Source organism: Podarcis gaigeae (genome assembly GCF_964106915.1).
Source record: "Podarcis gaigeae genome assembly, chromosome: 8".
Classification (NCBI taxonomy): Eukaryota; Metazoa; Chordata; class Lepidosauria; order Squamata; family Lacertidae; genus Podarcis; species Podarcis gaigeae.
In genome coordinates, this window is record NC_139684.1 from 18,121,112 (window position 1) to 18,148,787 (window position 27,676).

A 27,676-nucleotide genomic window follows, 5' to 3' on the forward strand; every position below is an offset into this window, starting at 1 on the left:
TAATGCGGTATACTGCCTCAGAAGATGGTTTGGAAACTTCAGCTAGTGTAGAATCGGATGGCCAGGTTGCTCACTGGAGCAAGATGATTTGAGCATATAATGCTGATCCTGGCCTGACTGCATTGGTTGCCAATTAGTCTCCGGCCCCAATTCAAAGTGCTGATTTTGACCTATAAAGCTTTAAATGGCTCAGGACCACAATACCTCAAAGGCCACTTATCCACAGATGAACCAGTCTGAACCTTGCAATCATCATCTGAGGCCCTCCTTCGTGTGCCTCCTCCACGAGAGAGTGGCACCACAAGAATGCGCCTTTTCCACAGTGGCACCCTGCTTGTGGAATGCTCTCCCCAGGGAGGTTCAGCTGGCAACTTAATTATACACCTTTAGGTGCCAGACAGAAATGTTCCACCTCAACCAGCCCTTTGGCTAGCATCCTATCTCCTTTAAAATATGGATTATTGGTTTGCTTTTGTTTTTTATTATGTACTTTTGTGTTTGATATACGCAAAGTTGGCACGCAACCCCTAAGCTGAAAGAGCTTTCCTTAAGACACAGGAACATATTCCGCACCCCTGCTCCTATGGCACATTCTTCCATGGTCTCTCGAGACAGACAGATGCCAGCAACTACCGGGAACAGAGGGCACTGCCTTTTGCAGAGTCAGGCCTTTGGTTTGTCTTTGCACACAGTGATTGCCAGCTTCCCTCCAAGCTGCTTTCTGAGCCCTGCCTGGAGATGCAAGTGGGGTTTGAACCTGGCACCTTTTGCATGCAAAGCAAATGCCCTATCACCGATTGGTGGCCCCTTTCCCAGGCCTTCTTCTGCTTCCCCTCCTTTTCCAAGCAGAGAGGAAGCCTTGCCTCTGGTTGTTGAGGGACACATCTGGCTTTCCTTATTAAACCCTGTATAACTGATTGTGTGTTAGAGGAAGGGCAGGGGAGGTTGCAGCAGAGAAAGGGAGCATCAGCAGCTGCCTTGCTGCTGTTTGCTTCTAGCTCCCACCCCATTCTAACCCCCTCTTCAAATCTCTCCCCCCCCCCCCATTTAATTATTAGTAATTTATAAGGAGCCTTCTTGGTCCCTCCAACCCACCCAAATACACGACTCGTGCAGCTTGATAGCTTGCAAATTATTAGTAATTTGATTTCAATTGAATGAATAACCCGCTAAAGCGAAACGCACATTAGCCCCAGAAATCTAATTGGAGATAACACCATAGAAACTAAAGGGGGGACGACAACAGAGCCAGAGCTTGGTTAAGCTACCCAGAAAAGGAAGAGGACAGCAGAGGGGGTAGGAGATAGAAGATAATTGGGATTTAATTTCATTTCTTACCTACTCATTTGTTTAAATATGGGTGTTTAATTATCCAGCTCCGCAGATAGCTGCAGTTGCCAAGTTATGAATATGCGCTCCTCACTGCAGCGCTTAATTTCACCTCTCTCTCTCTCTCTCTTTTGCAAAATAGACTCTGATGCTAGCCAAGCCGGCTTTGATGTTGAGCCCACTTAAGCCTTATTGGGGGGAAACGGGCGTCTCATGCAAAAAGGGATATTGTAGAAAGCTGGAGAAGGTTCAGAGAGAGGGCAACCAAAAATGTTCAAGGCGTTGGAGCAACTCCCCTGTGAGGAAAGGTTACAGCATTTGGGGCTTTTCGGTTTAGAGAAAAGGCGGGCAAGAGGGGAGGATTGATAGTGGTGTGTAAGATAGTACAGGGTGTGGAGGAAGTGGATAGACTGACGTTCTGCTCCTCATAATGCTAGATCTGGGAGATACTCATTGGAGCAGAATATTGGAATTCCCTGCCGCAAGAGGCAGTGATAGCCACCAACTTGGATGGCTTTTAAAAGAGGATTGGGCAAATTCATGGAGGAGAGAGCTATCAATGGCTTAATAGCCAGGAAGGCTATGTTCTGCCTCCGTGGTCAGAGACAATATTGTTTGTTTGCTGGGTCCCACTTTCTGGTTTCCTAGAGGCTTCTGGTTGGCCACCGTAAGAACATGATGCTGGACTAGATTAGCCACTGGCCTGATCAGCAGGCTTCTCTTGCATCCTTAATGAAGACGAGATAAAATAAATGACTTTTTCATTCCCATGAGATCTAGTGATGCTCACCAATTTGGATAGCTTTTAAAGAGGATTAGACAAATTCATGGAGGATAAGGCTGTCAGTATCTACCAGCCACTAGGGCTATGTTCTCCCTCTCCCGCCAGAGGCAGCATGGCTCTGAAGACCACTTGCTGGGAATGTATTTATTTATTTTTTTATGACTAATTAATTAATTAAATTTCCATACCGCCCTTCATCTGAGGATCACGGGGCAGTTTGCAATATAAAAACACAAAAATACAAAATACATAGTAACAAATGAAAACAACCCACCCCCATCACAGTTTAAAAGGCCATAGATTGTTTAATCAGCCAAAGGCCTGGGAAGAGAGGAATGATTTTGCCTGACGCCTAAAGATATGCAATGAACATGCCAGGCGAGTCTTCCTGGGGAAAGCATTCAGCAAGTGGGGAGCCACTGCAGAAAAGGCCCCGTTCCTCTGTTGCCACTCTCTGGACCTCTTGTGGAGGAGGCACACAAAAAATTATGATCTCAGGGTTTGGGCTGGTTCATATAGGGAGAGGTGGTCCTTGAGGTATTGGAGTCCTGAGCCATTTAAAAGTGGGGACTCACAATTGGGGAGCGTGCTGTTGTGCTCTGGTCCTCCTGTTTGGCCTCTGATGAGCTAAGCCTGAAAGCGAATCCACAGCTTCTAGAACTCCCATGCAGAAAATGATGATCTGGGAGCTCCAGCCAAGCCAAGCCAAGATTCGAAATTACAAAGGAGTCTTTCCAGGACAGGGTAGACGGACTGGGAGACTTGTCACAGTTTCCCAGAATCTGGTGGGTGGAGGAAGTGGAGGGGAGCTGAAACCAGTCTGGAGATCGAAATTCATCAGCTGGTTAGTGACGGGCCTTAGCTCAGTTGTAGAGCATCTGCTTTGCCTGCCAAAGGTCCCAGCATCTTCTGGTAGGGTTGGGAATGCCCCTTGCCTGGAGAGCTGATGCCAATCAGTGTAGACAATGTTAAGTTAAAGGGACCCTTGACCTGACTCTGTAACGCAAGCACCCTGTGTTTCTAGCCCTACTGTGCCTGGACTTCCCTGGTGAGTAGCCAATCAGGGGCTGAGCATCATCCCACCTGGGGACTTGATCCTGAATCTGAATCTGAAATGAAGTAGGTTGCCTGAGGCAGCCTTCAGAGGCTTGCTGGGGGTGGGGAAATCTCATCCGCTGTCACTTGTCAGCATCTAAATTTAGGCTGCCTCTTGTCTGGAATCTTGTCTCTCCAGCTTGCGGGCGGAACATGCAGAATTAATTTCAGAGGCGGGGAAAGGGCTAATGATTTATTTACAGCTGGAGAGAGTGTGACCGGGTTTGTGTGTGTGTGTGTGTGTGTGTGTGTGTGTGGTGCAAGGCAGCGTTTGGGCTTCCTTAATACATGGCAGGCCTCGGCTTCTTCTCCTTCCTGGAAGATCATCTTGTTACTTGAGACACGATCTCTCGCTACCACCAGCCTCCCTTATCCACTGTGCTTCTGAATACATTTGCTGGGAATCTTAGGTGGGATCCTGCTTTTGTGGGTTTCCTATTCAGGCACCTAACTGGCCACTGTGAGGACAGAGTGCTGGACTATGGTGGGCCACGGGCTTGATCCAGCAACAGGGCTCTCTTTACAACGTGCTTTTTTGCTAGCTTATTCAGCTCGCTTTTTAAAGCAGTACTGGTGAAGGCATAACATTTCCTGGTCCCTTAATAGTTGAAGGGGTCAGGAGTGCCTTACTTCTTCACTGTTCTCCTTCTTGCAGTGGATGAACAAGGCACTTCCTCACCAACCTCAGCCTGCCCTTAGCAGCCACCATACACCTTCCTTCTTCATAGCATCCATCCCTGGAGATGGCCCTTGGCTTCCTCCTCCTGGTTCTCAATCTTTGACAGCTTGGCAGGAAGAACAATGGCTCCACCTGACATTGGCTGGCTCCACCTACTTTGAGGCTCCCTCCCTTCTGCCCCACCAGTCTCAGTAGGCTCCAGTCACCTCTGTTCCTTTCCTCCTTCAAACCCGATTCCCCGCCCCCCCCAAAAAAACCATTAACTAGAGTATTGTGCTACCTCTGTGCCAACATTAACTGTGACTAGCTCTAAGACAGAGTTTCAGGTCAGGGACTGAAACTTGCTTGCATCCCAGGTTTAAAGGTAAACAGTGGTTTGTGGCAAATGTCTGTGCAGATAGACACTCTACGTTGTCTTTTAGCATTGAAAAGGTGGGAGAGGGTGAACACAATACTTTAGACAGAGGTTACAAGAGGAGGGAGTGTTACCACCCCCCTAGTCTGTGAGCCTGAGCTTCTCTGAGCTGCAACATCCTATTCAGCACCTGCAACTGAAAGTTCTCTCTCTCTCTCTTTCTCCCTTTCCCCCTTCCTCCTCCTCTCTCAACAGGATACATGCACATTGGGATCTGAACATCTCTTTCCGTGAGACCTCTTGCAGGTACCAATTTTGGGGCCCCTCTTTGTATGGTAGGCCAAGAGTTTATATAACGATGCATTTGGGGGTGGGATTGTTGGGTACCACTGAAAAATATGGAAGGCTGTTCTTGTAGGGGTCGACTGTGATTTGGGGTTTCTTGCTTTTCCTTCTTTTTCCCCGCTTTCGTTTTTTGTCTTCGTCAGGGCAATCAAAACTTATACTTAAATGCAGAAAAGGGTAATTTGCAATTGGGAAGGTAGAGAATTTGAGTCACATAGACCCCTGCAGAGTTTGTTACGGCTGAAGTGATCCACACGACTGATTTAGCACGCAGCCAAACTATCCTTTCTAGCAACACCATTTTACTTCTTTTTCATTTAATTGAAACACCATTTTGATGGGGGGGGCGATACCTCCCAGTCACACAGTCAATTTTTGCCCTCTAAAATGAATTGGGTAAAAGCTGGTAGGCACAAATCAAGGCCAGCATTCTTCCCACCGCCCCTGGATAGACAGCACACCTGGGACATTCTAGGAGGAGATGTCATCCTTGTAAGAGGGGCCAAAAACAAAATGTCAGCCACCCATTCTTAAGCACCCTTGAACCTTTCAGGCAACTTCACTGCTGCTCTGAAACAAGCCCCCTCATTTCACCACCCAGCATTAAGCAGCAGGTTTGACAGTTCAGCCACATGACACATACAAGCCAATCCTTAGTCCTCCGTCTATTCTAGGTAGGTGGTATTTCTGGGATGTGAGGTGGGTTGGGGTGTAAGCTAGTCTTTCATCCCCAACATGGCACCCCTTTCCATTGATGTTGACTCCCAGCTGTTCTGGCTGGAGCTGATGGGAATCGTAGACCAAAACATCTGGAGGGCATCGGATTCAGGAAACCCTGAGGTTCACTGAGGTCTTTTTCCAGAGGCAACTTACCTCCGAGGTTAACCATTATCCTGAACTAGTCCCACACTATGTCACGCATACTCTATTACCTTACACGCCTGTGGTTGTTTTGTCTTGTCTCTGCCCTTTGCAACATGTCTGGGAACAGCCTGACTTGATTTTACCTGCCTTCCTTTCCTCTCCTTCCTTTGATCTTCCTTTCCAAGTCTGCAAAGGTGCCCTGCCTCCTCCCCCCTAAGCAGTCTGGTCACCTTGGAGTTGCTGTCTCGGTTGTCCTTGATGAAAGAATGTTTAATTAGATACAAACAGGTCCCATGCATTCTCGACGCCAAAACCCCATCGCTGGTGGGGAGGTTCCTTCCGCCCCCCTCCCTTTCCTGAAAGGGGAAATATTTCAGTCTCCTGAGGTCTCCAGGGTAATCTTTTCTCTTCAGTACTTTGAAGCCATTCACACAGCTGATATAGTAGTGCCTTAAGTGTGTGTCTCTATCTTTTTTAAAGAAGCGGCTCCATGTGGTGCCGTTCCCTTTATTTCTTTTTTTAAGCATCGTTAAAAGCTTTTTTTCCCCCCAAGCATCAAAATGGTGATACTTTCCCCCTTTTTAGACTTCCCCAACACTTAAACAAAAAAAACAAGCAAAGTGTCTGTCAGGATCCCAAGTTGGGCTTGTAGTCCGAAGGCCTAGCATAGAGATAGCCAAGTAATGATCTGCACATATTTGTTGGACTACAATTCCCATCATCCCTCGCCATTGGTTGTGCTGGTGGGGGCTGATGGGAGTTGGGAGTCCAACACCTTATAGCACTACATTGGCTACACCTAGCCCAGCCCTTCAGGGAGCTGAGCATCTTTAGTAGACTTGAGGACTCCTGTTTTTGCTTTGTGAATCCAAAGTTAATCGTTTGGGTCTTATAAGTGGGTACACATCATACATTTAAAGCACACCCCCACACCCCCGCCACAAGCATCCTGGGAATTGTAGTGCTGGGCATTTTAGCTATCTGAGGAGTAAGCTGTAGTTCCTAGAGGGAAGCAATGCACTTTAAATTTGCTTTAAATGAATGATGTGTATGCAGCTTATGTCAGCTGTTTTAATTGCTTTTATGTAAGTGGCTCTGGGAGCCTTCTTTGGCTGGGGACAATTGTTCTAAATAAAAAATTAAAAGTGCACGTGTACATAGTCTAGGACACAAGCTTTGGGCATTCAAGTATACAAAGGCATACCTGGATCACTTTCACAAGTAAAAGGTTTCCTCATGGCTGTGCCATTGAAAACACATGGCTTCCCCCAAAGAATCCTGGGGGGTATAGTTTGCTTAGGGTGCTGGGAATTGTAGCTCTGTGTGGTGCAAGCTAAATGTGTATATGGTGTATTTGCAGGGTTAGCTCTCGCTAGAATTAAGGCTCCTTGCAAGGGAGAATTGGCCAAATTAGCAAGCGTAAGGAGAAAGGAACAGCTGCTCAAAGTTGTGCTTCTAGCCTGATTGACACATGTTTCATGTTTTATCTGTGGCGGGTGAGACAGTAGACGGGAATGGTGGCGTGGGTGGCACATCACCACATCTGTCAAACCTGCCCTTTGTGTGATCTTAAAACATTTAATTGGTTGGTAAGGGTAGGACAGGACAGAGGTTATGAAACTGAGAAGCAGGGTGGTCAGTTTCAGTTTCTCTCAGTTGCTTGTTTTCCATTCCTAAATGGAGTTTCTCAGCATTTCCACATTCTAGTGTGAATTTCTCATAATAAACACGTTTTTGTATGCAGCTTTGACTTCAGCGATCTTCCCTACCTTTGTCTTTTGTTTTCACCAATACACACATTTTTATTTATACTTCCCTCTAATGCATTTTTGTACACATTCATTGGCTGGATTGCAAAATTTGCAAATTCTGAAGGAAACTGTATTTCTGTTCATGTTATGGTTCGAGAAGTGCAGATTATTAAAATGCCAGCAAAACTAATTGCTCCTCCATTCCTACTGTGGGGCTGCTGACCCTTTGGTGGTACAGACAGGTCACAGTACCATTAACCCTTTGCAACCATAGCACTGGTTTTTATTAACTGTGGCTAAGCATTAATCTCCAATTTCATAAGAAGAGCCCCATTGGATCAGATCAAAGCCCCATCTCATCCACCATCCCACCAGATAACCTATGGGAAGCTCACCTAAAAGCCATGCCTTAAGTATTTCCCCTTGTATCAAGAGACAAAATTATGGACTCAGTGTAGGTTTGGAAACCAAGGCTAGTGTTAAGGTGATCCTTGAGGTGGTGGAATGGGTTTCAAGCCAGGGATAATATGATTTCTCTACCTCTATAAACTCTGTTTACAAAGGGACAGCAGGGGTCTTGTTGGTGTCTCCCTATAAACACCTTATGAAGGCAGGATTTTGCTTGCTGAGCTAGCTGTGGCTTTACTTTGTGTATGGTGGTGGGGGCGGCTCTGAACTTCAGTTAAGATGACAAATTCTGGTTAGTGCTAATCGTGTTTAGGTGTTAGGTCAGCACCAGACTATGGAAGTTACAAGAGAACTGGAAGGGAAGCTGTTGCATCTTGGATTTGTTTCAAATTGAGTAGCTTAATTGGTAGAGTATGAGACTCTTTAATCTCAGGGTTGTGGGTTTGAGCTCTACGTTAGGCAAAAGATTCCTGCATTGCAGGGAGTTGAACTAGATGACTCTCACAGTCCTTTCCAACTCTACAACTCTATGTAGAGAATTCTCTATGTAAATAATTTTTTATCCACAAGAGCCAGCTTCAGTATATTAATAGTATTGGCTTCTTGATCTGATCTTAGAACTTTTCAACTTTCTACTCATACCTTTAGGACAAGGGGAGGAACATTTTTCATCCTGAGGGCCACATTTCCCTCTGGGTAACCATCTGGGGGCCACATGCCAAGGCCGGGTGGGACAATTGGCATAGCTTGGCATACAGAGAGAGTGATAAATTTGATGAGAGCATTGAATAGGTGTTGGGATCTTGTTCTCTAATCCCCACCCAGCCGTGAAACCCGCCATGTGGGTTGCGTTCTGCTAAGTCCTACTCAAGTAGACACACTGAAATAAGTGGATCTTAGTAATGCCCATTAACGTCAGTGTATCTACTCTGTATCTACCCCCATGACCTTGGACGTGCCACTGTCTCTTAGGCTGACGTACTTTTATTGGAGAGTCAGGTTGGGACTTGAAGAGACCAGGGGTCAAATCCTCACTTGGCCATGAAGCTCACTGTGTGTGACCCTGGTCCAGACCCTACCTTTCAGCCCAGCCTACCTTGCAGAGTTGATGTGAGGATTGAATGAGGAGTGGCGGGGGGCAGGCATGGGCATGCATGCCACATCTTGAGCTCCTTGGAGATAAAAGTGGGATATAAACTCAATTATTATTTTTTAAAAAGGATTTTTTAAAAAGATAAAACGGGATCAATGCCAGCTATCGTGTGTGTGTGTTAGTCACAACCTGTTTTACAGACGTTATTTAACACTTCAGGTGCGTTCTTAGCTCTCTGGAACACACAAGCTTGGCTCTGCAGGACCTCATCCAGGGTGTCTTGATTCTTTCTCTTTCTTGATACTCATCTTCCTAAAAGAAGACATTACAAAGACCAAGCCAGACCCAGGCTGTCTTTGCCTTGATATCTCGTGCTGGTTGCTCAGCTGCCATACCAGGACGTTCTTCCTGTAGGTGAGGCCAACATCAACAAGGAAACGGTTGCTGGCGGCTGGCAATCAAAACAGACCGTCATGGGAAGGTGGTATTATGGCGAGTGAAAGGTGTTGTCGTCCCCCTGCACAAACACACGTCATTGGTGCATTTGTGTGGTTTTCAGGCAATAGCTGGAGAAAAAGCATTAAATAGACTCATGTTGTTTAATTTGAAAGGTATTTTAAAGTTAAGGAAAGAAGTAATCTCTGGAGGAGATGCTGCTGTTTGATGCACCTCCAGGCTCCATGTGCTTTTCTGAGTACTTAGGCCGAAGGATCTCTTTCTGTTGAAAAACCTTTTCATAATGCAGAAGAATTCTGGGGCATCTTGGGAGCTGTTTCCAGCCTGAGGGCCACATAGCCTTCTGAGCAAACTTCTGGGGGGGGTCAGGGTCCCGCGATCGCCCAGGGACACCCCACGATCAACCAGTAGATCGCAATCAACCTGTTGGACACCCCTGGCTTAGAGGATCTCTAACAGGGTTTTGTTTAGCAGTCACACCAAACTATAATTCCCAGGAATTGGGGTGGGGGGGGTGGGAGGTCATGACACTTTGACTAGTATAGAACTGGTATACATGATCAGTGCAGGCATGTTCTTTCCCCACCCCCTTTTCTATTTCTCTTTGTTTTGCCTTTAAAAGTGAACATTGGGCTGCCCTTGGGACGACCCACTTTAGGCCAGCTTTGCAATGCCCATTGAACTTCTGCTGTATGTTGTCAAACCTTTTTTGGCCTCACCATTGCCCCGCTTGAACCAAGAGTGTCCTGCAGAAATGCATCTGGGGCTGTTCCACACTTGCATATTCCATGGGGAGAAGGGGCAGGGCAGCCAGGCCATTTTTCAAGGGGACACCATTTACCAACTGCAAGCCGCCTCTTTTGAGGGAACCCTTGATCGTTTTCCCCAGCTTGGAAGTCCGCTGGGGTGCCTCTTCGTTCTGCGCGCCCCTCATGTCGCCCTGTCAGCGAGTCTTTGTATTAATAGCCACATTGCGCTGTGGTCAGGGGATGATCGATAACACAGGTGCTTGATGGATGTTGAGAGGGAAGATTTATAGGTGCTGGTAGCGGTCGAGGCGGGCAAGCCAATGGAGATAGACAGCAGGGGGGCAGCGGGGGAGACGGAGAGTCCTTCAGAACTCTGGCAAGGAGCAGACACTGCAGAGATGTACATCTGCAATAAAAAAGGCCTCTTGTTCCTTTAAACAAAGTTGCTCTTTACGCTTGGACCTTCCTCTTGGACCAACTGCACTGGGCCCTCTCTAAAAACCACAGCAGGTGCTGCAACCTTCCAACAGTTTGACTTCACACCCGAAGGAGCACTCCTCCATTGTCTCCCGAGACGGACTGGTGCCACAACCTGTGACTCCCAGCGACGGGTATTCAGAAGTCTACTGCCTCCCAACGGTGGAGGTAAAAGCCAGCTGTCGTGACTAGCAGCCACCGATAGCCCTATTCTTCATGAATTTATCTCATCGCCTTTTAAACCCATCCGATGGAATAAGATGAATCTAAGAAGAGCCTGGGACATGGGTGGCGCTGTGGGTTAAACCACAGAGCCTAGGACTTGCCGATCAGAAGGTCGGCGGTTCGAATCCCTGCGACGGGGTGAGCTCCCGTTGCTCGGTCCCTGCTCCTGCCAAGCTAGCAGTTCGAAAGCACGTCAAAGTGCAAGTAGATAAATAGGAACCGCTCCGGCGGGAAGGTAAACGGTGTTTCCGTGCGCTGCTCTGGTTCGCCAGAAGCGGCTTAGTCATGCTGGCCACATGACCCGGAAGCCGTACGCCGGCTCCCTTGGCCAATAAAGCGAGATGAGTGTTGCAACCCCAGAATCGGCCACTACTGGACCTAATGGTCAGGGGTCCCTTTACCTTTTAAGAAGAGCCTGACTGCTGGATCAAGCCAACAGCCTGTTTCACCCAGTCCAGCATCCTGCTCTCACTCTCCCCACTTTTGCTTCCCGGCAATGGGCACATGGAGGCATACTGCTTCCGACACTGGTGGTAGAGCATAGCCATTGTGGCTAGAAGCCATTGATAGCCTTTTCTTGAATAGATTTGCCTGTCCTCTTTTAAAGCCGTCCAAGCTGGTGGCCATTGCTGCCTCCTGCGGGAGTGAGTGCTGTAGTTTAGCTAGGCACTTGCTGTCTGAACAAAAGAGAAGCTTTTGTGCTTAATCCCAAAGCCTAGCAGACCTGAAAAGGACCCTTTTTACAGCCTCCCTAGCTTGACATTAGAATAACTTGGAAGGAGGCAGGCAGGCAGGAGGTGCTCTTTAGATCTGGTGGGCTGCATAGCCCTGTTCACTTTAACGTTGGCTTGCCCAAGGCTGATCTGAGCATCTCGGATGAAAACCACCCCGCGGCTTCCCGGCAGGCCGCGATGCCCCTCTGTTCAATACCGGAGAGCTCTTGCGCGCTGCAGCGGCACATTTGCTCCTTCCCTGTCTCGCTGCCCTCACTGCTCGCTGATTAGACACTCGATTGCAAGGCTTGAGAGCCTTGACCCAAATCCTTGCGTTGCTCATCTTCAGGTTTTTATCCTCTCGGGGCTGTTCTGCCCGCCATCGACCGGCGAAGAAAGGCATTGGCCATGCGGCGAGCGATTAGGGAGGTTTTGTCGTGCTGTGCGCAAGGCGATAAGTGTGAAACGGGGGGGTGGGGGGGTTGTCTCATATCAAGTTGAGCTGTCAGCTTCTCTCAGATCACCGTCCTTTCTTTCGGCTGACTCAGAGGTCCTGGTCTTACCGAACGGGGAGTTTTGGAGAGGGCTGACCTTGCTGGCTGGCTCAAGGCCTTTCCCACCTTCAGGCTGGTCTGTGCAAAGCCAAGGATATCTGGGGGAAGCCTCTTACTGCGAATCATCCCTTGCACCGCAGCCAGAGGGTGTTAATCCTTTTGGTTGTACGAGAATGTGAGGCTGTTAGAATAGGGGTGGCAAATCGATGGTGTTATCGATGGCTGTTGGCCATGATGACTGTGCTCTGGAAGGGAGAGGGCTCTTGTGCTCAGGTCCTGCTTCCAGGCTTCAGGTAAGCATGTGGTTGGCTGCTGTGAGAACCGGATGGGCCATTGCCTGGATCCAGCAAGCTCTTCAATAATAATAATAATAATAATAATAATAATAATAATAAATTTATTATTTATACCCCGCCTATCTGGCTGGGTTTCCCCAGCCACTCTGGGCGGCTTCCAACAGTATATTAAAATACAGTAGTCTATTAAATATTAAAAGCTTCCCTAAACAGGGCTGCCTTCAGATGTCTTCTAAAAGTCTGGTAGTTGTTTTTCTCTTTGACATCTGGTGGGAGGGCGATCCACAGGGCGGGTGCCACTACTGAGAAGGCCCTCTGCCTGGTTCCCTGTAACTTGGCTTCTCGCAGCGAGGGAACCACTCTTTTTCAGTGTGACAGTCGCATTCCCTTCCAGGCAACATTTTGGGGACCTCATACTTTTTCATCCAACTTTCTTCCAAGGAGCTCAGGGTGGAATATCCTGTCCTGTCAAATAGGATAGGCTGAGCAACTCTGGCTGCCCAAGGTCACTCCTATCCGTTTCATCTCTGATTGGGGATTTGAACCCTGGTCTGCACCACACATGAGTGGGCAGGGCCAGAGGCGGAAGTGGGCAGACATTAATGTTAATTTGCCCAATGTTGCCCCAGGGCATTCCTTATAGGTAAGCTGCCTCCTACTACTGGAAGGGTCCTCTGGATCCTTTTGACCAGCGGTTCTCAACCTGTGGGTCCCCAGATGTTGTTGGACTGCAACTCCCATCATCCTGAGCTCTGGCCTTGCTAGCTAGGGGTGATGGGAGTTGTAGTTCAACAACATCTGGGGACCCACAGGTTGAGAAAGGCTGCTTTTGACTCATCCCTGGGTAAGAGGCGGAGGGTGGGGAGTCATCCCTCTCTCCAGACCAACCCTGCCTGCTGTCCTTTAGTCTTACTAAATTCTTTCTCATCTGTAGCCTTGATTTGTGAGTTCAGTAGTCTTTTTCCACCTTTGCTTTTCCCCCCATTTGGGACCCTATGAGTGAAAGTTACTACTAGATTTATTACCTTCACCATCAGGTCCCAGGGCAGGTTACAACAATTTAAACTTCAGAATTAAAAACAGATAAAACATATTACAATTACAGGAATAGGGGTGGGACCTAAAAATCTCCTTTCTTGGGGTCATTAGCATTTCACCCTCAGTTCTTTCCCCTCAGACTTTCCCCTATTCCTCCCCCCCCCCAACCCCCTTAGCTGCTTTGTCCATTTGGGCCTCCATATTCTTGCTTCTTCATCCGCACTGTTACTTGTCGCTTTTGAGGGAGGGAGAAAAGTTTAGATTTGACGGACTGAGCATGAGGGAATCAGTCATTGGCTGCTTGGTGAGTCTACAGCTCGAGTTTGGCACACTCCACATCTCTGAGTTGCCATTTTCTGCCCTTGTGGTAGAATCATTGGCATTGGGCCTAACAGCGCTTTGGTGCCACGTTGTGTCACAAATGCCTGGGGCCTGTGGAGTTGCGGTTACCAAGCTCCCCCACCCCACATGTTCATTGTTCGATCTCCACTGCCTTTCCACTGTCCTCACACCTGCCTACCTCATCCAGGCAGCTCTTTTTATTGGGGTCATGCAGAACGGGTGGTTGACTGTTCCTCATCCGTTTTCCTGTACTTCTGCTTAATGTGCAGGGATGCTGCGTTCTAATTATTGCATTTATATACAGTGGAACCTCGGGTTGTGTACCATCTTCCTTACGAACACTTCAGATAATGAGCTTCGCTAACCCAGAAGTAGATGCTCCTGGTTGTGAACTTTGCCCCGGGATCCAATCGGAAGTTGCACGACGGCGGCAGTGGGAGGCCCCATTAGCACGGCTCATGTTAAGAACAGTTTCGGGTTAAGAACGGATCTCCGGAATGAATTATGTGCATAACCGGAGGTACCACCTTTGCCTTCAAGGAGCTTGAGGTAGTGTACATGGTTTTTCCCTCTCAATGTTATCTTCACAACAACCCTGAGATATAGGCTAGGCTGAGAGGCAGTGACTGGGCCCTAGGTCATCCAGTCAGCTTTATGGCTGAGTGGGGTTTTGAACCCTGGTATCCCAAGTCTTAGTCCAATACTCTAACCACTACGCCACACAATATACTTTTGTTCCTCAGTACTTCCTCTGTCTGCAACAACCACTTGCCTCAGGAGGAGGGAGATGTGTGTCTGATGCCCATAATGTCATGTCTGATGGGTCCGGGCAACCTTTTTTGTCTCCCAGGTGAAGGGATGAGTACTCAATTTTCTGTGGCTGATCCAGAGGGAATTTCCCAAGTTCACGTCCTGGACTGAAGACCCAGGTCAGAGTGTTGCTCTTGAAGAGCTTGGATAAGTTTTGCTTTTTAAGGTTTTTTTCCAATATTCACACACACAAACACACACCAACCCAACCTGGTCAAACTGTCCTTGAGATCTTTCATATATCTCACAGGTTAGGCGCCAGCTTCTGTTAAATAAGGTTGTTCAGGCAGCGTCGTCGTGCTGCAACAGTATTTATAGAGCAGGCTGGGGTTCCCTTTTTAATGGCATCCATAAAAAGATCATTATTTTTCTTCTGGCGCAGGCTCTGGCTGATTTACACGCCTACCCCGTCCCTTGGTGTTCGCTCTCGTTTAGGCAGCTCTGACTGATACATCGCTCCTGTTTCACTCGTTCTTAAATAACATAGATGCCTCGCAAAGCGTGACACCATCGGGACCCATCCCCACCCCCTTTTTCTTCTTGAAACTTTGGCAACAAGATCCTTTTTTTGTTTGCAAAGAAGTTGCCTTTTGGTACTCGATTAGAGTTGAGTGCAGAAATTCCTGGGCCATAAATGATGCTGACGCCCTGCCCCCTCCCCGCTGATGCCTGACAGGAAAAGAAACATGAAATGATGCCTTATCCTGAGTCAGAATTGTTGGTCCATCTAGCTCAGTATTGCACACACTGACTGGCAGCAGCTCTCCGGGGCTTCAGATAGGAGTCTTCATTCCCAGCCCTACCTGGAGATGCCGCAGCTGCCGTACATGCAAACGGAGTTACACCACAAAGTGTCACATTGAAAAACTTCACCTCCTAAGTGTAAGGCAAAGGAGATGATGATGCTTCGCCTCCTCCCGTTCCATGTACGAAGCTGACTGGCCGGCCATTGAGTTTTACTTCAATACTGGCAATGGGGCTGTTCGTTCCCACCCCACCTGAAGGCAGCGGGCCTGCTTCAAAACAAACGAAACATTTTTGTATTACTTTTATAAACGTAAAAGAACAAAGATAAATCATAACAAAGAGAGAAAATGTTTCACAGGGAGTTACAATCACATCTCATGGATGTATTCAAATTTCATTCATCAGTGCTAAAAATATTTTTAGATTTTCCCCAAAGTATTTAGTCACAATTAGCCATGTGTGGCTTGGGCTGGGGCGCTTCAGTCATTTTCGTCTCCAGAGACAAGCGTAAGGAAGGTTTGCCACGTGTCCTGAAATTGGTTGACTCCAGATCCTGTTCTTAGGGCTCTGAGCTTATGGATTGGCTTCTTCATTCACGTCACATTCCAGACCTCTTGATAAAGCAGCAGGCTTGCTGATGGGAGTAGAGAACAGGGTAGACAGGGGCATACACAGCACCGCCCTCCAATACTTCACTACCGCCTGAGGCATCCGCCTCACTGTCCCTAATGGTAGGGCCGTTCCAGATCCAAGTCTTCTGCCAGGCACGCAGTTCCTGCAAGCTTTTTGATAATGCTGTGTCACTGGGACGACAAGCTCATGATATAATAACCTGCTAAAGCATGCCGTGTGATCTAGTTTGATTTGATGGTTTTGATTTGCAGCCGAGGCTTGAAAAGCCCAATCAGCCCTGTTATCTGGGCCAGCTGCAACACTCCAGGAGGCTGGTATGAACGGGAACTCTGTTGCTGTTAGATGAACTAACGAAAAGCTGGACAGTAAAACGGGGGGGGGGGGGTGTCTGTTAAAACTACCTTTCTTTTTCGTGGGATTCCCACTTACTTCATGCTGGCATTCAAAATGGGAACATTTCTTGCATTGCAGAATAAACTGCATTTCTCATTAAAAGCATGGAACATTCCATTTCAGTCGGCGAAAGGGAGTGAAGGGTTGTAGCTCTGTGGTTAGGACATCTGCTTTGCATGCAGAAGGTCCCAGATTCAATCCCCGGCATCTCCTGATAGGACTTTGCCACCTGAAACCCTGAAGTGTTGCTGCTAGTTAAGGTAAGCAGTACTGAGCTCGATGGACCCAGTGGTCTGATTCAGTATAAAGGCAGACTCGTATGTTAAAGCTCTGTGAGCTGTATACGTTGAACCTATGCAGTCAGAAACACGATGGGAGCTGCTGTGGTTATATCCTGCACTTCAAAATAATACAACTGCACAGGGCAGTGAAGGACTGACATTTCTTGGGCATTTGTGGGTCTGTTCCCCTTGACGGGGTGAGCTCCCATTGCTAGGTCCCAGCTCCTGCCAACCTAGCAGTTCAAAAGCACGTCAAAGTGCAAGTAGACAAATAGGCACCACTCCAGCGGGAAGGTAAACGGCATTTCCGTGCCCTGCTCTGGTTCGCCTGAAGCGGCTTAGTCATGCTGGTCACATGACCCAGAAGCCGGCTCCCTCGGCCAGTAAAGCGAGATGAGCACCGTAACCACAGAGTCGTCCTCGAATGGACCTAACAGTCAAGGGTCCCTTTACCTTTATCTTTACCTTTTCTGTTCAGGGGAGAGCCTTTCATTATGTCGGTCAGGGGTGGGGAACCTCTGGTCCTCCAGATGTGCAGACTCCAATCCCCATCTGCCCCAGCCAGCATGGCCAATGGTCAGGGATGCTGGGAGCTGAAGCCTGGCATCATCTGAAGGGTCACGAGTTGCTGGACTCCAGCTCCAGAACCGTAGCTATGCGGAGCTAGCTGCGTGTTTTGCGCCAGGTGAAGCCTCCGGGGGGGGGGTACCATTGAGTTCTCCCGGCCTGTGTGTGTGTGTGTATCCATGCCAGTGGTGACAAACTGGGTCTGTCCCTGACTACTTACCATGCTGACTGGGGCTGAAGGGAGTTGGAGTCCAGCAATGTCAAGTTTCCCCATCCACACCAAACAGGTAATATTGAAAGTGGCCAGGTAGAAGCGCCTTTCCCTGCAGCTTTTGCCCGGTGGATGCACAGGCAGATACCTCTGTCCATTTCCTTAATGTCTTTGTGGTTCTTCAGCTCTGTCTGTGCTGCTGCCGTCGTGGCCCCAACACGGCTCCTTGCTTTGCATATTGGATTTTATTTTATATGTTAAGGAAGGGCAGAGGGTCGGGACAGGTTTATGGCGACTATATTGATCAGGGGAATTTAATACGATCTCAGCAGCGGAGGAAGGATCGTTAAGAGATGGCAAGATGAGTAAAACTTTTTTCTTTTTTAAAAAAGGAATGGCTTTCCATTGTATTTCATATCTCGTTATCTTTCTGGGTCTCCTTTCGTTCCACCCCCTCCCCTCCCCAAATAAATATCCAGTGAGTGTTAGTGACTGTTTTGGGGGCACGTAGCTAGGATCAAGCTGTTCGATGCATTGTCACTAGGCATGGGCAAATCTATCAGTTTCTCTCTGTTTCCCATTTTTGCAATCTTGAATTCCTCTTTCATCCCCAGTTTGCTGTTGTAATTAATTAAGTCCTTGCGAAAATTCATCAGTATTTATGCCATTTTTCCTAAGAACATGCATTTTTTGCAAAGCAGGTTCACCTAAAATAACATGTTTTTACATGTTGTTTTCATCAATACCTGTGTTTGTATGCACACTTTATCCCACTTTATATGCCTTTATGTACATGCTATGTAGCTGGAGAAGTGCAATGCAAAATTCGGCGGAAGTGCAAATTTCAAAGGATGGTTGTGTGTTCAGTTCTCATGTTGTTTTGAAAAGTACAAATCCAGTTAAATTGCCTATAAATGTAAACTGAATAGATTTTTTTCCTCTCCCACCCCACCCTCCATACCCCCAGCTCTAGATTCACTCCCCAGGTGGAACCAAACTCCCCAATTCCAGTTTCAAAGGTCTGTTGCAGGCTTGAATTGGGATTCTGTTCCTGACACAGGTTTCGGGTTCCCTGTCCCTCATTTGTATTCTTAGCTTTTCCCCTCCCAGCACCCCCCACTCACTACTGCTGTCTCCTTCCCTTCCCTTTTGACAGCCCATCACTATGACTGCTAACACTTCGACATCTTGCCAGACCCCACAGGCGCCTGGCAGCCTTGGCGCGAGAGACGCAAGGATCCTGACGCTGATTTATTTTTTGGTTAATTGCCTCAATCCATTAGCCTCTTCATCCTTCTCCCCATTAAAGACATGTCTGACTCCTAATGCCTGTAAGTGTGTGTGTGTGTGTGTGTGTGTGTGTGTGTGTGTATTTATTATTGGATTTCTTTCCTGCCCTTCAGTATAAGATCTCAGGGCAGATTAACACTATAAAATGCAATGTTAATAACAAGGTGTGTGGTTTTTTAAAAAGAAATATCAGGGTGTGTGTACGTGTACACCTGCACATCTCACTAACATGGATAGGAAGCGAGTCAGATCATTTGGTCCCTCTAGCGCACTGTAGTCTACACTGACTGGCAGCAATTTCCCAGGGTTTCAGACAGGGAGTCTCTCCCAGCCCTACCAGGATATACCATTTGGGATTGAATTTGGAACCTCCAATTCTTAATTTATTAGGAATATAGGAAGCTTATGCTGGTTCAGGCCATTGGTCCATCTAATTCCATATTGTCTATATTGACTGACAGCAGCTGCCCAGGATTTCAGGCACTGAAGTAATACCTTCTTGCATAAGTTTGGTGTACACGAACATGCCGACACCAATGCACCTATATATGCTTTAAGATTTCCAAAATTTCAGTGCAGGCAAACTTTCTGTTAGAATCCAGCTTCCATCAGTCGAGAGCCAGTCATGCATAATATAGGTGTTTGAGGTTCTTAAATTTTCTTCATTTTATTGGTATGAGAAATAGAGTGAGTGGGATAGGGGGAGCACTAACTCGCTGGAGAGTCAGCAAAACAGCACAAACACCTGGCTATGTTCATCCTTCCAGTGTGGTTGGCTAAGGTTATCTTTCTGCCCAGAGTTCATCTCACATGTATATCTCCTCTCGAGCTCCATTTCCTGTAAGCTTCAGAGCTACCCTGTTGCCGTTGGTGAATCATTATATTGCCATTACAGAGGATGGATTAGGATAGTTGGCCTTTTGAGAGAAGGCAAGCGGACTATTAGTCCCATTACGTGCAGACAATAGATTAATCTGGGGATGGTTGGGCGGAGACATTAACAATTGCATTTGTTTGTTATGGGCTGAATTGCAGCATTTTTCTGTCTTTTTGGTAGCCACAGTCGCTTGCAAAGCATCTTGGCATGTTTGAATGTCACCCAAGGTTAACCTGAAATAGTCCGTGAAGCAAGAACCCCAATCAGGCTGGGATGGAGGCTATTAGTTTAAGCAGCAGCTTTTAAAAGAGAGATAGGGAACCAGTGGTCCTCAAGATGTTGCTGCACTCCCAGTGGGCTGATGGAAGTTGTTGTTGTTTTATTTCCTTGCTCATAAAGATAGCCCAGTGCTCTTTTAAACCTTTTGTCAGCTAAGCCATGGTTTGGCTTAATGTGTTGTCCAGTCAGAGGATTATGGTTTGTCTTACTCCAGGCAAACCACAAGCCTGGGTGTGCACAACACACTAAGCCAAACCAAGGCTTCACTCACAGCAACATAGGACCAGGAGAGAAGCAGAGAGGCCGCAGTCTTCTCTCTGGGATCCTGCATGCTTTAACCTTTAACTTTCAATGTGTATACTCTTGAGTAGGACTAGTATTGGGTATGACCATAACTTGGCCCAGCATTACGTGCAACCTGAGTCAAAGGGTCTCTTTCAGGGAGGTGAAATGGAATGGCATCTCCTGGGAAAGGGCATTGCTGGCTAGCTGGCTGCAACTCTCAGTTGCAACACTCCCCACTGCAGCATTTTGTTGCCGCTTCCACTTTTCTCACCCATTCCTGACATAATACGTGAAGCAGCCATTACCTATCAGTAAAAACTGTTAAGATAGGGGACATACTTTGATTTGCTTGTCTGTGAGAAAGGGGGAGATTGGGTGTTCCTTCTGTATTTCCCCCTCCCTTTTCTCCTCCGCGCTGTCAACGCTGAAAACCTTCTAAAGCATTAATTAGCAAAAAGGCGGGGTGGAGGGAGGAAAAACTTGGTCAAATTGAAAATGGTTACGGCAACCTTCAGTCCTTCAGGAGATTATCTGTCTCCTCTTCAACCTCTCAGGAGATCCCTATCTCTCTCTTAGGCCTCCTTTTGTAATCCATTTTTAAAATATATATATAAAATACGCTGCTGGAAGGGATCAGACGACTAATCTGATTTCGTATGTGCGTATTTGGGGGAGGGCAGGCGGGCATGGGAGAGCTGGCAGTGTTTTAGAAAAAAGAAAGAAAATCACTGCATATCGGAAGGAAGTCTCTTCTTTTTAGGAGAGAGGCATCTGTGCCTCCTCCCCCCCCCCCCCCCCCAGCCTGTCCCCAGCTCAGAGGTTCTTGCATTATGCTGGTAGGCGGTTTTCAGACTTTCTTGCTTACATATTAAGCTGCTTTATGCCTGCTCAGAGTTCACTAGCGCATTTCAGCCAAGCAAAAATGTTCAAGAAGGTTGTGAAGTAGGTCCAATGAGGTACATGCCCTGGGGGAGAGGATATATCGTGGGGAGAGTCTCAAGGGCTAGATGGAGAGGCTTGCAGGACTGCATTTGTCTCAGAGGCTGGTCGTCACCCATCCTTGGTCTATAGGAACTGTTCAACATGTGATGAAATTGTTCCTGGCCTGTTTCCACACAGGGGTGTGAGGCGAGTGACATGATCGGATGTCTGTGTGTGTTAGGGGATAGCAATCCCTGAGTTAGCCTCTCAAGAAAACTTAGTTGACAATCTAGTATTCTTTGAGCAGAGACTGAGGTCACATTCACACCATGCATTTAAAGCGTTATGATTCCACTTTCAAGACGGCTTCCAGGAATTATTGGAGCTGTAGCTTGTTAAAGATGCTGAGAGTTATTTGGAGCTTATTACCCACTTCCCAGATTTGCATTTGGTTGAACCATTTTCAGAATGGTTTAACAATCAATCCCTCTTCCAAGGGATTTCTGGGAATTGGAGCTCTGTGAGGGGAAATAGGGCTCCCCTTTTTATTTATTTCCTAAAATTTATATACCGCTTTATTGGAGGGGAAAACCTCAAAGTGATTAACTGTTTTTTATTGATAATTTCATTGTTTCATTCTTTTTGTAAACTGCTTTGAGGGATTTTTTAATGACGAAGCAGAATATAGATTTACGTAAATCTTTAGGAACTTCATTTTGCTGCCTGTATAAACCAGGCTATGGAACATTGCACTGACCTAACATGCCATTCTGTGGTCATTGCACATAAGAAGGGGGGGGGGGGACAGCTGCACAGACTTGCACCCTAGACTGCTGTGATGATGGGGTTATAAGCCAATTAAACCCACTGGCATGTCCACCATGTCAGGCCTCTTTCCCCACCCCACCCCTGGTCGGCCCACCCTCCTTTTCCTGTTGTGCTGACGGCAGCTTTTATCTGTCCTTTGTCCCTGACGTCCGGAGATATTGATTTGCACGATTAAGAGGAACCGATAATCGCCTCAAATTAATCCTCTAAACTCCTTTGGAAATATTTTGCATAATGCTTCTCGAAGGTGGTATCTAGGCAAGGGATAAGCCTTGAAATTGCTTGCCGTGGTGTCGGCAGGAGCCAGGACGGCAGGGGAGAGGAGATATGGATTGGGCGGTATGATTTAAATGGCCAGTGGTGAAAACCAGCTTCTTCTTCACACGTAAATGGTAACTTGGGTGGCTGCATCGAGGCGATTCCACCTTGAAGGAACAGGGTAGCCCTTTAGGATTGCAGCTAACATCGCTTGAAGACTCCTGTTAAGGTCAGGTTTGGTAGAGAGAGCAGTTCTGCAAGGGGTTGGGGACAAAAGAGGACAGATAGCACAAACCCCCGCCACTGTCTGAAAAGCTGCAGCCAGACACCCATCGACAGCACCTGCCTCTAATGACTTTTCTGTCATAAACTTTATCTGATTAAGCAGAGCGCTGGACTGGAGATTAGCGCCCCTTCTCCCCCTCCCTTTTCCTCCCACACTCTGGACGGGCTCATGGGAGCAGCTCCACAGCATTGCTGGTCCAAGCTGGGGAGGGATTCAGCCTCAAGGAGGGCTATTTAAAGAGGGACAATTGCTAGGTAATTTGGCAGATAACTCTTGGTCCCCTCACCCCAGCGCTCACTGGTTAGGGTGGTCTCCGTGGAGCCAATGTGTGGGCGGTCATGTGCGGCGTCTTGCCGATGCACAGAGTAAGGCCGCTGGCTGTGTGAGTATGAACCTTCTTGGGAATTGCCTTTGCCTTAATTCTTTAATGTTGTGGGAAGTTTTTGCTCCTCTGTAGTCCTTGTAGCATGTCAGGGAGAAGAGAAATTTGAGGAGGGCTTTGCCTGAATTATTTAATGTTGTGGAATGTTTTCATATCTCTGTCGGAACATGAAGTACAGAAGAGAAATCCATGGGCATTAGGTCTACTGAAAGTTGTTAGTTGTGATGGAGTCTCTGCATCCTGATCTCAAATAGATCAGCAAATTCCACAGGTGTGGGGCCACCAACAAAAGAGCCCTGTCCTCTATGCCCACCAACCTGATAGGGAATCAGGTGCTCTTCTTTTGAACTTCATTTACAGGTAGCAGAAAGGACAACACAAGAAGATCACTATTTAAGGGGGAAAGGAAACTCGCAGAATGCAGTTCTTAGCGCCTTGCGTTTTATTTTCTGATGTATTCTGCAAAATGTTCTTGATGCAAGGATCGTGCATTAGTGCCAAATTTATTCTCCTTTATTAGTTGTTCTGCGATGCTTCCACCAACACTACCATATTATTGCTGTCGGGAGGGACTGTGGTGCAACAAAAGAGCGACCAAAACGAACCAGATCATGTGCAGTATTTCAACAGGATGTTACAAAATCTGCACTGCCTGGAAGTAGAGCAGTATGACCACCCCCCAAAAAATTGTAGGCATAAACAGTAGCAAAAGCAAGATTGCATGTGACTACCTCGATGGCACCATGAGCACAAATGACCCCAAATGCACATTTGGAGGAGGTCTTTGGGTATCATAGGGTTGGCTTGTGGGAGAGGGCAGTTAGGGTAAAAGAGCCTCAGGAGAAGCTTGCTAGCAATTGGCTGTGTAAGTGAAACCCTTCTTCTCCCTTCCACAGCCGGGACAACGAACTCACCTCCTTCATCTCCAACCTCCACCAGAGTCGCCAGCTCGTTATGCCAGAGACCCAGAGCCGGTGCGAATTCAAGAGAAGCAGCTTGGATGTTGGCTTGGGGGCAGCAGGTAAGCTTCCTGGCTCACCTCTTCTTCTCCCTCCTTGCCCCCGTGCCTTGTCCCCACCCCCAAATGTTTGGCTGCTGCCCCAGACCTGGGAAGGTGACATTTTGTTTTGACCCTCACCTGGGCCATTCTGAGCCTCTCCTTGGTGTTTATCCTGTGATGTGGAGGCCTGCGTGTTCAGAGCATGCTCCGCCAGAGAAGCGAAGAGGCCTGCGGGCGGGGAAGGGGGTGGGTAAGCATGCAGTGAAGCAGAAAGAGACCTTGGTTGGGTTTGTAATTGCATTAATCAGAAGCTTGTCGCGCGGTGCCTCCATCTCCGCCGGCCCCCTTGCTTGAGTGGCTGCCTCGACTTTATGCTGCGGTCTGACCTTTTGTGGGGTTTAGCAGGCTCCGGCTTGTCTTCTGCTGAAAGAGAGGGAGAGGGAGAGAATGAAAGACAGGTCGGTTGTATCTTCTGCTGATCCTTCCTCTCATTGACAGCGTTGGTGGGAAAGAGATGCGCTGGCTTTTGAAAGGGCGGTGGTGCATAAATCAACAAGTGAGGCTATTGGATGGATGGCGGCTCTGTTGTGAGCCTTTATTTATTTTTGTGAGCAGCCGGTGAAGGAAGGGGCTGTAGCTCACAGCAGTGCGTCTGCCGTGCCAGTCAGAAGGTCCCTGGTTCAATCCCCAGCATCTGCAGGTAGGGCTGGGAACGCCCCCCTGTCTAAAACCCCACAAAGCTGCTGCTGTTCGGTGTAGACAATACTGAGCTGGATGGACCCAGAGGTCTGACTCAGGATAAGGCAGCTTGCTGTGTTCTTAGGAACTGGTTGCTCAGAACATAACTAGGCCTTGAAGATAGGGGAAGGGAAACATTGAGGTAACTTCTAAGGATCCAGAGATGCAGGGAAACAGGGATGTGTCCTGGGGTCAATCCAAGGCTTCAGCAATCTCCTAAATGTGGTGTACATAGTCTGCCCCTTGTTGTATCTTCATAGCAAGCACTGTGAGGTTGGTTGAGCTGAGAAAGAGTGTTTAGGCCCTTAGAAAGGAATCTGTGTGTGCTCAGAAGTAAGGTTTGTAACCCTAAGTACGACCATATAGGTTCCCCAAGCTGCTGGAAGACAGATTCAAGACAGAGCAAAGGAAGTACTTGTTCAAGCAGCACGGAGCTGTTTCCCACAAGAAGCAACAGTGGCCAACTAGGATAGCTTTAAAAGAGGATTAGACAAATTCATGGAGGAGACAGGTATCAATTGCTGCTAACCCTGTTGGCTGTGTTTTACCTCCGCTGTTGGAGGCAGTGTGCTTCTGAATATCAGCTGCTGCAAACTGCAGGAGAGTTGGTATTACGTTAAGGTCTTGCTTGTGGGCTTTCCTTTGGCCTCTGTGGGAACAGGAGGCTGGACTAGACGAGCCCCCAGTCTGATCCAGCAAGGCTCCTCTTATGTTCTTAAATGGAAGCATAAATCTGGTGCTGTACCTTGTCTTTTCACAGAGGGGAGGTAGGTGTAACTTGGACTTCTGCCTAGCCAGCACATGTGAGAGGAGAGGCCTGGGGGGAGGGGGGGGGAGGGAAGCAGGTGCTGATAAAATCTAATTGCCCCATCGATTGCGCTCGGAGCTGCCGTGGGTTGCCGCTTAATGATTGAGATATTCTTAACTTGTTTGATGCAATGCTTAGCTAGACCCCGCTCTGCCCAGCCCACTGGGGACCGTAAGGTATTACAGGGATCTCTTAATCATGGAGCTGGGCTAGGCGTGTGCTCCCTGCCCAGCACCAAAAGATTTATTATAATTATCGCTGGGGCTTGGCTTTGCTCTCTCTGCAAGAATGCAGAGGTGAGATTGTGCTGTGTTAAGAAGGGGGCTGGGGGGCTGCACTGTTAAACTCCTTCAAACATTGCCTCGCTGATGAAATCGGCTCAGGACAAGGCTAAATTAAACCACTGAGCGTAACTGAGTAAAACATCCCAGCCTGTCTCTCAGCTAAGGATGTTGGAATCTATTTGTCTCAGTCTCTCATTTTTACAATCTTTAGTTCTCTACATTTCTGTGTCTGTTTCCATTTTAAAAAGGGGAGAGGGCACATTAAAATTCGTCAGCATTTGAGAGCGACTTTTGCCCAATATACACATTTTTGTATGCAATTTTTCCTAATATGGACACATTTTTTTCAAAGCTATTTCCCCCAATATAGTGTATTTTTGTGTGTTGGGTTTCATGTTTTTTTAATTAATAGATTTTTATTGAATTTTCCAGAAAGAAACAAGTATAGTCAAACAATATAAACTAAATCACAGTTAATCAAGGCAACATTTTATGTGGGGGGAGAAGGGAAAGAGCGAAAATGGCTGGTGGTTCAGACCCCAACTGCTGTGCTGACATTCATGCAAATGCAACTATGTAAGGAAGGAATCCATATATCAGAGCACTTTCTTGTATTTACCTGCCAGCAGAGTCATATCCTCTGTCCAAAGTATGATTGGTGGTGGTGGGGAGTGACTTTATCTAGGCATTACCTTTTAAAATTACTATTACTATTAATTTCCATTTTCCCCATCACGCATTAAACAACATAACTCACAACACATCAACCACTTCGCTTAAAAATATCAAATCAAATTATTACAGATCACTCCAAAAAATATTTCCACATATTACAGTAAGATCTCGAGGGGTTATGAACTTTGCAATTTTCTTGACACATATCTAGGCATTTTTATGCACACTTCACGTGCTCTCTTTTTTAAACTTATTACTTGGCTGGAGAACTGGCAGTGCAAAATTGGGTGAGGTGTGAATTTCAATGAGTGGTTGTGTTTTGGTTTGTGTATTGTTTTGGAAAATTCAAATTGAGTAGATTCACCTTTAAAGTGCTATCTGAATCAAATCCCACCCCCAGCCCAATTTTCCAGGGTTGTATCCAATTCTAGTCCTAACCCTGGTCCATTCATTTCAGTCGGTCTACTCTTGAGTAAGCCCTCATTGGACACAACCCCTTAGTACTTTTAAGCCGCCACTGTACCACCTCTCCTCCTCCCTCTGAAGCAGAGCATGGCTTACAGGATAAGTGTTACGTAAAGCAAATAGCACTCGCTTTTGAGAACTGAGTGCATTGTCATATTATGTACTCGAGTGTACTTGAGTGCTCTTTAACTGTAAAGCACTGAATGGTTGCCACAGAGGACTCACTGGCGGCGGCTGCTACTCATGAGTCGTGCAGCAGTTCATAGGTCTTGCAAAGAGGAGCTGTGGCTTCAGGAGAGGGGGGGTCACTTGCCTGCAGATCCCTGGGTGGGATATGTGGTAAAAAGGATAACTGTAGCTGATCCTCAGCTGTTGCTTCACATCTTGCAAATGCTGCCCAGGTAGGGTTTGCTGCCCACAAAAAATAATAATAGGATGAAGTCACCTGGTATAGCCCTACCTGCATTCAACAAAAGACTTCTGTCTATGTTGTAGCACAGGCATAGGCAAAGTTGGCCCTCCAGATGTTTTGGGGACTACAACTCCCATCATCCCTGACCACTGGTCCTGTTAGCTAGGTATGATGGGAGTTGTAGTCCCAAAACATCTGGAGGGCCCAGTTTGCCTATGCCTGTTGTAGCAGGTGAATTTTTATACCACATAAGGCAGGAGTCTCCAACTTTTATTAGGCAGATTCGGATTTTCGAGTGAGTGTTCTGGGTGCCACTCCTGCTGGCCTCCCTGGAAATTAGTCTACTGTACAAAGGTAAAGTTGACATTCATTGCTCCACCCAACATTTGACTCTGGCTCTGCCCACCACTGTCATGTGGCCCCCTGGAAGGTCACCTAGAAGGGAATGTGGCCCTCGGACTGCAAAAAGCCCAGCCTTAGTCTATTTTGTGTATCTACAGTCTTGTTATTTTTATGTCTGCAGTCCATGGCTACTGACGTTGTCCCCTTCCCACAGTTCTGCAGCAGACGAATGCAAAAAAAGACCACTGATTTTTTTTTTAAAAAAATGTAATTTGCTCTTAATTAATTCATTGCAGGATCTGTGCTCTTTCTCCCCCCCACCCCACAGTGGCAGGATTTGCAATTGTTCTA

General features: G+C 47.2%; 1 protein-coding gene and 1 long non-coding RNA gene across 19 annotated transcripts in view; one reads left to right on the forward strand and one right to left on the reverse strand.

The window, feature by feature from the left end:
• Positions 1 to 27,676, forward strand: part of SAMD11 (sterile alpha motif domain containing 11) — a 323,740-nt gene that overhangs the window by 223,434 nt on the left and 72,630 nt on the right. For 12 of the 17 annotated variants that reach the window (XM_083752516.1, XM_083752517.1, XM_083752505.1 and 9 more), the window contains 2 exons: positions 4,498 to 4,548; positions 23,498 to 23,622. In XM_083752516.1, the coding sequence (XP_083608642.1) occupies positions 4,498 to 4,548; positions 23,498 to 23,622 (176 nt within the window). The remainder of the gene's footprint in view (positions 1 to 4,497; positions 4,549 to 23,497; positions 23,623 to 27,676) is intronic. The other 5 variants (XM_083752510.1, XM_083752512.1, XM_083752511.1 and 2 more) reach the window with 1 other exon arrangement.
• LOC310850918 lies at positions 23,877 to 27,116 on the reverse strand. 2 transcript variants are annotated; one of them, XR_014567473.1, is made up of 2 exons: positions 26,797 to 27,116; positions 23,877 to 24,018 (listed from the first exon to the last, which is right to left on the reverse strand). It is a non-coding gene; the product is annotated as an uncharacterized lncRNA (long non-coding RNA). The 2 variants fall into 2 exon arrangements; XR_014567474.1 differs by having other exon boundaries at positions 23,877 to 24,024.